This window comes from Musa acuminata, chromosome BXJ2-4, assembly GCF_036884655.1.
Source record: "Musa acuminata AAA Group cultivar baxijiao chromosome BXJ2-4, Cavendish_Baxijiao_AAA, whole genome shotgun sequence".
NCBI classification, from domain to species: domain Eukaryota; kingdom Viridiplantae; phylum Streptophyta; class Magnoliopsida; order Zingiberales; family Musaceae; genus Musa; species Musa acuminata.
Window position 1 is genome coordinate 33,693,457 of NC_088341.1, and position 12,071 is coordinate 33,705,527.

A 12,071-nucleotide genomic window follows, 5' to 3' on the forward strand; every position below is an offset into this window, starting at 1 on the left:
ATTCGTTCTGTGGGCCCGTCGCCTCTTGCCACGCGTCCCGCTGCAGCTGGCAAAGCGACGAGTTTAAATATCTTGGAATCTCCCCCCATCCCCTGCAGCGTTTTCCTCTCGCTCGATCTCCTTCTCGCTGCTGCGGCTCTATTTTAATTTATACTTGTAAATAACAAAGAGTTATTAACCTGAGTTCTTTTGGGACAATTGTTAATGCCTGGAGGATAGTCTTAATTTTAAAGATTTTTTTTTATATTGATCATCGTCTATGAAGCATATATTATCTATGTGACCACTTGTCTACCCCAATGTGTCACCTTCGAACATTAATTTCAGACCACAAATAAAACACCTATATTTCTCCTCGGAACTTGGACTCGAAATTAACTTATATTAGCTAGCGTTACTAACGCGGAACTCAACCAATCCTTCCAATTGGAGAAGATAAGGGGACCCACCAGAAGTCCCTACTCGCGGGGTCGTTTCAAGTCCAATAACAAGTGTGGGTAGGTCGATAATGCATATACGCATAAAGATTCGGTCGTATACGCTTGGCCACCGACTATGAATAAACTCCGTGCCGAGCGGAGGGGGATAGGCAAGAGAAGCGGCGAACGTGCTCTCTGCTCTGCTTCCCTCCTTTGCGTTTTGTTTAGGTTTTGTGCGTATTTGTTCTGCTACGTTATAAGCTTGCGAATGGATTCCTTCTACTCTCTGTGTCGCTCTGGTTTTTCTTCATCAGGAGACCTCCGCCTCCGAAGCTGCGTCTCTCCTTCGCTTTCCACTTCCGCCCGATAAATACTCGTATCGCACTCCCTCCTTCCACATCCCCAATCTCTCTCCTTCCACCAAAGAACAAAGAAGAGAGAAGAAAAAGATTTGTTTTTTTTCTTCGTGAGTGTGGTTAGAATTGGAGATAAATGATGTCTCGGAAGCCGCTAATGCTCAAGGACTACCTTGAGCTGGACTGGAATTCCGAGACCAGCAGCGCCGGGTTCCGGTGCGTCCCTCGTCGGGCCGAAGACGCCGCCACCGTGCGGTGCCTGCTGGACGCGGAACTCCGTGTCGGCGCTGGACGGGAGCTGCCGCGGACTCGATCCATGAGCCCCCTGATCTCTGCCATGTTCAACGCTGTCAGGCTGCTGCACGTAGCCGCTTCCGGAGGAGCGCGCCGGTCTGGGGATGAGGGATTGCGGTCGAGCAGCTTTTCGAAGAGGCTGAGGGGAAGCTTTTGGAGGCGGAGAGGGAATGAGGAGGAGAACAGGGTGAATCTGAGGAACATCGTACGGCTCAGGTCGTTTCAGGAGGAAGAGGAGGATGAGGTCGGCGACGAACGAAGGTCGTTCGACTTCCCGTCACCAATCGTCAGCAGCTGCAGCAGCGACAAGGAATCCGACTCCTGTAGCTCGGACTTCGTTCCGTCCTCCAACGCCAGTTCCGGCGACACAGAAGCCGCCACCGGCTCTACCACCGCCGCCGCCATGGACGTCAAGGATGACTCTCCGCTGGCGAGCCCAAATCGCAGCCCCAAGGGGCGGAACAGCGTCCAAGAGGATGCCGCAGCGAGCGCCGCCGGCACCAAGGTGAGCGTTGTTTTTATTTAATGCCCTTAAATTATTCGAGGGGCCACGCATCTCACCTCCGTGGGCCGACCTCGTGGGCCGACCGCATGGGCGGTTACGATGGTTGATTAGACCTGGGACCCATCCCTTAGCTTTCCACATCACCGTCTGGCCGATGGTCCCGACCTTGTCGCATCCTTTTTACCACTGTTTGAACTTGCCAACCCATAACTTTACATCCGCGAAAGCCTCTTCCCTCCCTACTGCCGGAGGAACAACAAAATAGGCAGTGGAGGTTGAGAACCACAAACAAAACAGTACGTGAGATATAGATTAAAGCAAAAGCTGGGGAAAAGCAATGGCTGATGTCTTTTGTGGTAGCCTGATTTGTCGTCTACTTGAGAAAGAAACTGGAATTACATGGAAGTGGTCAGTGGGTGAGGAATCGAACCTAGCTAGAGAGGTGCAGTTAAAAAAGGCTGTAATTCCTCCCCTTGTTCTACTGCGAGTCCGTGATCAGGACATGTTGTTGGCACACCTAATTGGTTTGCTGGCTCGGTGGGGATATTCTTTTAATTCCAAAAGCTACGATAAAGCTCCCGTTGGAGGTGACCTCGACCACGCGTGCTCCACTTTTTTGGCCTTGCCTTGGCAGTCGCCCCTTTTTTTTTTTGGAACCAAATGAGTTTTTGTCTTTTACTCATCGGCATTTCTTTTACACGAAAAAATAGGCAACGGAAGGCCAGGGTGAGGAGTCTCCGGCATGCCACTCTGAGGAGGAGGAGAAGGAACAGCTGAGTCCGGTGTCAGTGATGGACTTCCCCTCCGAAGAGGATGAGGAGGAGGACGACGACGATGATGACACCGCGTCTCCTTCGTTCCACCACAGCCTCGCCAAACTAGAAAGTATGTGACTTAAATTTCTCATTTATGATCTCTTCTATTTTCGTGCCTGACTTAAAAGTTTCAGAAGCAAGTCGTCCTCCATTAATCCATATCAAAAAGCGGCCACATCATGCGGATATAATGTGTTGGTGGTTGAGGTGGAGCAGTTAGGCTCTGTCTCTCTACGTTCTTGCTGCTGAGCTCAAGGCATCAAGGGTTCTTGTGTTCCGCCATCATCCCCTTCCCTAGTCTTTTGGCATGTGGATGCGAGCCCAGACTGGGACTCGCCACCCTTAGCCACAGATACATTGGCACCCTCACCCTGTTCGAGTCTTCTTTATAGTCCTATTATTGATCCCTCGTTAGTAGGCTTTGTTCGACGTGTTTCTGCTACTACAGTGAGACGTCCGCCTCTGTGCCATGTGTGTATTGGTAAGATATGAATAGGAAGAAGAATCCAGCTAACGTGGATGGATCGTGTGTGGGCACAGGAACGAAGCTGCAGCTGCTGCAGAACATCAGACGGTTCGAGTCCCTCGCTAATCTGGACTCGATCGATCTCGACCGTCGCTTGGCCAACTCTGATGACCTCTACGACTCCACTAACCACCTGGCTTCATTGGACACGGACGAGGAGGAGGAGGAGGAGCGGGATCGACGAGAAAGGAAGGCGTGGGGCCTACTCGGAGAGCTAAAGGACGTCTGCCACGTGGGCGCCCATAGTAGCATCGAGAAGCTGCTGCTGGACTTCTTCATCCAAGGGCTGCCCTGCTCCGGCGATGACGCTCAGCCGATGAACCCCACCGCGCACCATGGTCCGGCCGAGCGACCACTGTTGGATACCGCGAGGGGCTGGATCGAGGGCGCCGGGTGCCGGGACCTGGACGACTACCACGGGGAGGCGACGCTGAGGGAAATGGAGAGGAACCGGCGGTGGCGATGCTTCCAAGAGCAGGAGAAGGAGGTAGGGTCGGAGGTGGAGGGACTGGTGCTGGTGTCGCTGATGGAGGAGCTTGTGGGGGACCTACTGCCGTATTGAACAACGATCTCGTTGTCGCTGTGATAGATGGTTGGTGTAATAAATTAGACGGTGAGTTCGTTGCGGAAGTCGTCTGTACATGAAGAGGGCGTTGCAAAGCCAACCAATTTTGGCTGTCGAGATGAGAAGCAGGCGGTATTTTTCCTTCACAATGCGTGTCTTCAGGTGTTATGTGCTTGGAATCAGATACTGCCACCATCAACGCAGCGCCTCGTACGCATCTTAAAGCCTGTCAGATTCAAATGAACTAGGGACGGCGGGGATCCGAAACCCAATTTATGTTGGGCCATATGAGATATACGTGCCACGTTGGCCCATTTATGTTTGGATCGATTAGAGTTAGGTCAGGGGTCAACATTAACCCAACCCAAGGCCAAAATACATTCAGGGCTAATGGAAACACATTGGTTTGTACCATTTGCCGTTGCTAATCATGAAGTAAATCAACCAGATGAATCGTGGACACCAGACAATATAGTTTGGTGTGCAGGTCCCTACCAAAAATATGTCATTGCTTTCCTCCACCACCAGATTCTGCACTCATTCTAATGTCCAAAGCAAATCTTCCACCAACCACGCCGAACCATGAAAGCGTAGGCGGGTCTTGGCTTGTCTCCTCGCCTCTTCAATCCTCCACGGAGCTGCTGATACCTCCCTTTCAAAAGCTCGGCGCTAAATTAAGCATCAAGGCCTTTCGGCTTCACGTCGCAAACCCCACCGCGTCTTCTTTGACGGCTCCCACTACCCAACCCTACCGCCTCTTCAAAGTCTCCTCCCATTCTTTGGTTCCCTGAACCGGCCCTGACACAGACGGAGAACATGCACTGTTCCTCCAACCGCTGCTACAGTAGTCCATCTCTTTCAGCTTCCATTGTTTGCTCCCATGGGACCACCTGCAGCTCCTCGTCTAGAAATGTTGCCATCATTATTGAATGCTCCAGAAACCATTTCACACGTGAATTCCGTTAAGGGAGGTTGGACGCTGCATAGATCAGAAATGCCCCGTATGGCAAGTGAGGAAAGAAACATGGAGTCGATCGAAACATATTCTGCTCCGCAATGATCCACAAGCCATTTTGATTTCAGCCTCTCAGTTCTGCGTTGCTTCTCTAGGAAATATATGAGACAAGGCTATAGATGTAATGCGCAGGGCCATACTTGAAGGTCAAGCAATGGATTCGCAAGAAGGAAGAGACAACTTCAGGCCAAAGACAGGGACAAGTCCCAACATAAAGCGTGGTGGAAAGTCTGATGTGATATGTTCATAGGTATCGGCATATTAAGGTTAATATGATGGTGCTATTACATGCCTGCATTTGTCCCATTCAGAGAACGCTCCGAAGAGAGCCACAGAAACAGCTGCTTGAGCTCAAGCAGAAGCCGAGCTGGTTGAGGATACAATGGAGCATCTCTGGCTAGAACATACCAACGGAACGATCCAGTCCTGTTTTACCTGAACAGGATTTTGTTTTTCTATTATAGGAAGCTTTTTTAGAGTATAGTGCATGTATTAGTGAAATTGCATATAGATCTTTTACACTGCAATTATGTGTATAAAAGAAGTAAATATGATGGAGAACAACTCTGGGGACCAGAAGGTTAAAATTATCGTGGAGGATCACATCATAAGGTCAGATCAAAACAAGGACCAGTACTTAAGTTAGTCAAGAAAATAATAATGGTAGTACTACATAATTCAGTGTGCGTACTGCAGGTCTAATATTTTGTTCTAGGAGTATTCTCAATCCGGTGCACACCAAAAAACCATGCAGACTCGGTCACCGGTCTAATGGACTCACTCATTCAGTCATCTTGTATCGCCACATCGCCCATGTAAACTATATGTGAAGTTATCATGTGATGGTCACTTCCCTCTCGTCTTCTGACTATTAAGTTATGGAGGCCCCTCTTGGCAGTGAAGGAAGCAGCCTCGCCGTTTTGCTTCGACGCTCTGTAAAAAGCAACTGTATATACTAAAGATAACTGAAGTAATAAGCTTTTGTGTGATGTGTAAGTCTTCGCTAGGAATCTTTTATTTCCGATAGATCGGCCAAGATGAGGACACACAGGTTCGCTGCAGGCATTTTGCGTCGACGGGGATGATGCGGAGCCCATGTCTTCAACTCTGACCGGTCTTTTGTTTGTTGTCAATCCCATGATTCGGCGGTGGCTTCCAAAACACATCTCCGTAAGCTTCCTGTTTGGCTTACCTTTGCGGACGAGCTTATTTCCATATGCTTTTGTCAACCACAAATCTCAATATTGGGTTCCCTCTTTCACTTGGTGTGCGTGTGTGGGGCCCGCAGGCTTTGTCTCTTTGCCAACGTACGTAAAAGCCGAACAGAGAGTCGTTTCGAGGGACCGAATGGGCGGGGAACACCTTTAACGTACTGAGTCGTGTAATTACGCGCGTCTATTGAGTTACCAGAGCTTTGATGACCGGTAGGCCCCGCCGCCCCAACCCCCACACGCCGGGGAAAGAACTAGCAACCGCGTTTCTACACCGTTCGGGGCATCAGCACCCCACCGCTGCAACCATTTGTTCGCTTCCCGTACCTCGCAGTCACCCTACTGCAGCTTTTACAACTGGGGCAAACCGGTGAAGCATATGTTTTACCTCACTGACTTCTATAAGCATGTAAGGACTGTATGCGCATGCAACTAAGAAGGTTGACAGTGTATGAATTTCCATATGCAGGCTGGTGTGAGGAAACAAAAAAGAATACTCCTTCTTTTCCGAGGTCATGGAAAGGGCAAAAAGATTTTGAAGTCAAAGTCAGAGTTGCTAAATTTCCTGCATGCTTTATGATTTGTTTTATGAATAGAGTCCTCTACCTAGGCTTTCAGTTACTTCGGTTATCTTTTCTTTATGTAGGATGCGATCTTAAATCTAGTTCACAGCAATACCTTAGTATCGATGTTTTCACGCATAATATAAACTGGTTATTGTATATACCAACTCCAGCAAGTTACATAATACCAAAATCTACACGCTAGTATTGCATGATATCCTCAAATAGCAAAATAGCTGCTGATAAAAATGGAAGTCTCCCTCTTCGTACTATCCAACATATCCCTAACGATAGCTCCACAAGCTCTCACCCTCCGAAACCTCCGGCGAGTCATCAGAACCGTGCGGACTCAACCTAGGTGGGCTCATGAGCATCCCCTCCGCCATGTTCACCAACAACTGCGGCATGTCGAATATCTCTTCCTCATCTATATAACTCCCTGGCTGTTGTTGCGAAGCAACGGTGGCGACGGCGGCGGCGGCAGCAGCGCCATCGCTTTCGTCGCCCGCTCCGGAACTCGGCATCAGGGAAGCGGCAGCCTCCGCCGCCGCCACACGGATATGGGTCGGAGAGGACGAGAGCGGCGACGGACGCGAGGCAATTTGGTCCGGAAAGTTCAGCTGGGCGTCCGTGCCGCGGAGTGCATGCGCTGCGACGTCGTAGGCCACGGCCGCCATCTCTGCGGTTGTGTACGTGCCGAGCCAGATGCGGGTGGACTTTCGCGGCTCGCGGATCTCCGACACCCACTTGCCGCTCCGGTACCGTATGCCGCGGTAGCTCGGGTGCCTCCGTGAGGCGCCTGCCCTCACGCGTGGCTCCATCTCCGGCTGCGGCGCATTAGCTCCTTGATCATAAGAACGGGTCATCTGCTCGGCGAGTTGAGAAGATGGGAATGCTCGGCTGCTCTCCCCCGCATGACCCTGCAAGTCCCAAGGGCGTTCAGCCATACATCTACAGAGAGGAGGAAAGAAGTCCCACAATATGACAGCAGAGGTGTATGCAATCAGCAAAGCAGTGACGACGACGGTTCACATGATCATGTCGAGAAGTCGCCGTTTGCTGTTTGCTACGGGAGTCTGCTGCTGGGGGAAGGGGGAATGGTGAACGATGTGAAGCATTTAAGGTGTAAAGAAAGAAGGCGTTGCAAGTGTAAGCGTGGGGTTTTCGCGGGAAGGTCAGCGTTCATGGTGAGACGAGGGTAAGAATTGGGCGGCACGCGCTTTGGTGTTGGAGGCTCTCCTTGCACTTAATCACCTGTTCTCCCCGGCGTTAAGCTTAATCATAATGTCAGATTACCCCCACCGTCAACTATCTAACCACACTAATCTGGTTCATTATTAAGTGCCACTTGTGATGGTTACGAAGTTGCTTACGGGCGAAGCCACTTCACAGGATGTGGTTTGGGAAAGAGGTCAAGCCGTCTTCCTCTCCTACGTGGAAGCGGGTGGATCTTTTATCTGTTGCTTCGGGGCTGGCTTAACAGCATATAATACACCGTCGGGTCATTATATCTGAACATGTGTAGACACGTGTAGAAAAGTTTGACACGCTTTGTATAAGTGTGACCTTGTTTTTCATATTATTATTATTATTATTGTATTTGGCACCTTAAAAGACATTATGTGTCTATCAAAATAATTATGTCCTCTAATTATTATTTTTTAAAATGAAATCACAGCTCACCTTTTACAAGGAATTATGATTTTCGCATACTGCTATCATAAAAGCGATATGACCATCAGAGGTTTGGTGTTGATATATCCATATTCCACATGACGTAAACATTACATGCGTTGACCACTCGTTGACCATCTCCCATATCTTGGACCCTAATCTTGTAGGTCCATCTTTGCCTTGTGAATCTTTTAATTGTATCAAGTTTCACAAGCAAATCTTGAATTCATACACTTTTTAAGTTTATGCACCTATGTAACTTTATTATGATGCCATAAATAGTAAAACCAAGCTAAATGTTGCTGTTATGATACGATTAATCTAATATTTAATAACATGCATCGAGACATGATACATGTTATTACTGATGAATTCCCTGCGGAGTGTCGATTCTTAATATCTCTGTACGTCGTGTCCATGATTATGTGGGACCCATCGGGTCAGGTTTGTAAGGCAGCCATACGGAAGAAGAGAAGGTTTGACATGGCATACCCGAGACGGCCCTATCTGAGTTCCTTCTTAGATTCACATCGGGCTCCACTCCTGAGATCGAATTAAGATAGCAAGCGTCGATCTCACAGGCCACCGAGCTCGCGCGACATCGGATCCGCGTAGCCGACACAAAACCCCCAGCTGGCCAAATCACGATGAGCCAACGCGGTGCGAACGCACCACCGGGAAACGAGATGTTCACTCTCGTCCACAAGCGGAACCGCTCATCTGTCTCGATCGGAACAAGGTCCAGGAAACAGATTCGAGGTGCTCGTCAAAGCTGTATTCCCCCACTGCAGTGTGCCCAACAACTCTCATGCATGCACTTCTTTTGCATCTTATACATCATTTACTTTTTCTAAAAATCCTATCTTGACCGAAATAAAGCAGCCGGCCGCACGATAATTCTGACATTTGGAACGTACGACTTGGACCGCTTAACACGTGTGTGTTCGGTGCATGCATTCAAATCCAACCTTTGAGGCCAAAGATCGAGCTAAATCTCCGGATCAGATTGACCGCAGGTTAGTTTGTCGCTTACCAAAGTCATGTCACGTCATGTCAAGGGAAAAATTGTTTCTATGGAGGACGGCAAAAGGGCGAGACAACCGAGGTTTCCATGTGGAGCAAACGCTTTTGATGGCTTCGAACCTCGCCATCAGTTTTACATGCAGGTGGGCTGCGTCGAAGTTTGATTCGATCGCAGCTACGCGTGCTGTGAAACGAGCGCGACAATGGCACGAGCTGCGTCATGCAGGTGGCCCCATGAAAAGAAGTCAATACTGATCAGAGACATGAGGGCCGGCGTCGACATCAAAGCTATTACGCGGAGCAAAAAGATGGTCGACCAACAAAGATCACATTTACTGTGTCCCTCCCAAAAGAGTTCCTTCGGGTGCCGCAGTCCGTCGACAGATAGAAAGCATCGACATGTCCTCGTAGGCATGGCGGTGTGGGCGGAAGTCGAGGTCACGACGTGGCCCATTGCATCAGGTGGACGGCGGAGAAACATCCAGTCCACAGGCACACTCGCCGAGGTCGACGTTGCCTTATCGTCGTCAGCACCAGATTCCAACTGTCGCCGTGTGGCCCCTTCGGTTCGCCTTCCCGCAGCTTCCTCGACGCTCTTGGCCATCCGAGGAGCGACGGCGACGCCGAACACGGAAGACTACGCGTCACGCCCCCGCTAGCTGCCCGCGCTCCGTCCGTCGCTCGAGCCACCGCCTGCATCTTCTCGCAGGACGGTTACGGCTCGTGCGGTGTCTGACGAGGGATAGCGAGACATGAATGCGTGACGGGACGAGCGGGAGAAGACGCGGGGGTGGGGGGTGGGGCGTGGTGGGTGTCATGTGGAGGGCACGGCACGGCACGATCGAGAGCGAGGTCGGGGAGGGTTGGGCGAGATGTCGGCAGGACTAAGAATGACATGTGGTGCGGTTGTGGCCAGGGTGAGGACGGGGGGGCGTTGTCATGGAGCACAAATGGAGCAAGGACGGCGAGTTGTCGGCCAAAGGACGTCAGGTCTCGTTAAGGTGATGGGGGCCCGCCGTGTTTCTCGTCTACCCTCGGACGAGTTCATATCAGCAGGACATGATCTTTGTACATCAAGCAAGAAAGAAGAGCCTCTTTTGTTTTATTTCATTTCTTTTTTAATTATTTTTTTTATGTAGGCAAATTTAAATTATCTAAATATATGTATTGCATATATTTTTTTCATCTAAATTAAAATTTAGCACATATAAATATTCATTCAAACCCTTAAAAGAGTTATGTACATCATTATAGTTAATTTTTGTAAATTGACTATTATTGAGCCACTGATTTTAAGCTAACTAATGTGCTTTATATGGAGATTTTAGGATGGAATTAACAATACCTTCTAAAGGGTATATGATATAAATATAAGAAGAAAATTGTGACCACCTCACCATCACATTATCAATACCATCACTCCTCGAATAATATAGTAACCAATTCAACCTTACGAAAATTAGCACACGATCTAGTAAATCGTAATGTTAAAGATAATGAGTAAACTATTCCCGAGGCCCCTCAAGTGCTAAACTCTCTTGGTGCATTTGCTCTTATACAAACTTGGCATTTAATTGAATTCGAGTTAAGACTACCTTAAGTATTATTGAAGAGTTTTTTTAAAATACCCCTAATTTACTTTTGTAAAATTTGATTCGGAGATTTTTTCGCCTATCACCACCTCACATTAGGATAGACGAAGAGTAGGTACCCAATTGAATCACTTTAATATTTAAAAGGATATATATGTTGTATTATGTGATAGTAAGTATTTCACTTCAATACTACTCAATACGTATGTAAATAAATAAATAAATATATATATTTATCTCACTAAATTGAAGTTAAATTTTTGTAAATCTCAAGCCATTCCACTGTTTGAGTGACATCATTACGGCCTCACAAGCTTCATTATGAGTGTAAACAGAAAGTAATGTTAAGTAATGAGTAGCAATTACGTAATGGAAATTTCATCATTTGCCCGAGATCTGAATCAATGGAGAAACTAATACAAAAAGATGGAGAAATGGTCATGAACAAGTTGTGTCGGGTAATTATTCAGCGTGGTCACGATTCCATCTCTGGCAGCCCACGAATTAGCATTAATAGCAAGTACATTAAGAGCAATCATACTCGTTTAGTTTGTGCTTCCATTCTTTTCTTGATGACTGTAATGATTGTGCCAAGTTCATATAGAAAGATGCAAGGCAGCGAAGTTAAGAAAGATGTTGACGGACAAGAACAAGAAATGGGCTCTCGAGGGTGGCCCAAACCCCAAAAACGAATAGTTTAAGATGTTTAACACCTTTGATTAAGGAAATAAAGGTAAATAAAAAAAAGTTTACCATTCACAGCCCCCTCTTTACTATTAATAACCCCCTTACTATTGACATCCCTATTAAAAAATAATACAAATATTATTTTACTATTTATAACCCTTGTATTACCGATTTTATCTTTATCTTTATCTTTATCTTTTTTTCTTCTCTCACAATCTCTTATTTTCATACTCATCGATGTCATTTGATGTTGCCCAACCCTGCTCATCACCTTGTTGATATTGTCTTTTGAGAAAGAAAAAGAAGAGGAGGACGAGGAGAAAGAAGAAAGAGAGTATTTACATTCATTTGTAGTGATGTAGTTTATAAATACTAATCTTTTTTTAAAATAAGGTTATAAATAGTAATTAAAAAAGAGATTATTATTTTCAATCCCTTATTATTATTTACTATCTTATTTTTGAAAAAAAAATTTAATATTTTTAAATTATCCATTTGTAGATAGACATAAATATTCTCTTCTTCTTTCTCCTAAAGAACGACATCAAAAGAGCGACAAGTGAGGTTGAAAAATGTCAAGTGGTAACGATAAGTAATAACGCCTTTAACGACACAAGCGATAAACATCGAGGGGTCATTGACGACATTAGCAACGAGCAGAGAGGCATCGAAGGGGACAACGAGCACTATCCACGACTAGCAAGGTCAACAATAATGACATCAGGATCAACAAGGAATGATATCAGTAGCGAGGATAAAATAAGGTGTTATGAGAAAGAAAAATTTTAAAAAAGATAAAATCAATAATATAAGGGTTGTAAATAGT

At 47.0% G+C, this 12,071-nt stretch overlaps 2 protein-coding genes across 3 annotated transcripts; one reads left to right on the plus strand and one right to left on the minus strand.

Moving 5' to 3' along the window:
- Nucleotides 1-553: 553 nt before the first annotated feature.
- On the plus strand, nucleotides 554-3,626 carry LOC135610432 (uncharacterized). Its single transcript, XM_065104931.1, has 3 exons — nucleotides 554-1,574; nucleotides 2,285-2,459; nucleotides 2,930-3,626. Exons 1-3 carry the CDS (start codon nucleotides 912-914, stop codon nucleotides 3,475-3,477), a joined length of 1,386 nt encoding a protein of 461 aa, XP_064961003.1. The 5' UTR covers nucleotides 554-911; the 3' UTR covers nucleotides 3,478-3,626.
- A 2,771-nt stretch (nucleotides 3,627-6,397) lies between these two features.
- LOC135581699 (ethylene-responsive transcription factor ERF026-like) lies at nucleotides 6,398-7,452 on the minus strand. 2 transcript variants are annotated; one of them, XM_065102238.1, is made up of 2 exons: nucleotides 7,302-7,452; nucleotides 6,398-7,189 (listed from the first exon to the last, which is right to left on the minus strand). In XM_065102238.1, exon 2 carries the CDS (start codon nucleotides 7,133-7,135, stop codon nucleotides 6,554-6,556), a length of 582 nt encoding a protein of 193 aa, XP_064958310.1. In that variant the 5' UTR covers nucleotides 7,136-7,189; nucleotides 7,302-7,452; the 3' UTR covers nucleotides 6,398-6,553. The 2 variants fall into 2 exon arrangements, with proteins under 2 accessions (XP_064958310.1, XP_009389544.2); XM_009391269.3 differs by having other exon boundaries at nucleotides 6,398-7,452.
- Nucleotides 7,453-12,071: the final 4,619 nt, after the last annotated feature.

Excerpts from the sequence above, each read along its gene's own strand:
- LOC135610432 (XM_065104931.1), top strand. The coding sequence starts at position 912 with ATGATGTCTCGGAAGCCGCTAATGCTCAAGGACTACCTTGAGCTGGAC. Across the intron at positions 1,575-2,284 it reads CGAGCGCCGCCGGCACCAAG|GCAACGGAAGGCCAGGGTGA; the intron begins GTGAGCGTTGTT and ends ACGAAAAAATAG. Across the intron at positions 2,460-2,929 it reads CAGCCTCGCCAAACTAGAAA|GAACGAAGCTGCAGCTGCTG; the intron begins GTATGTGACTTA and ends GTGTGGGCACAG.
- LOC135581699 (XM_009391269.3), bottom strand. The coding sequence starts at position 7,216 with ATGGCTGAACGCCCTTGGGACTTGCAGGGTCATGCGGGGGAGAGCAGC.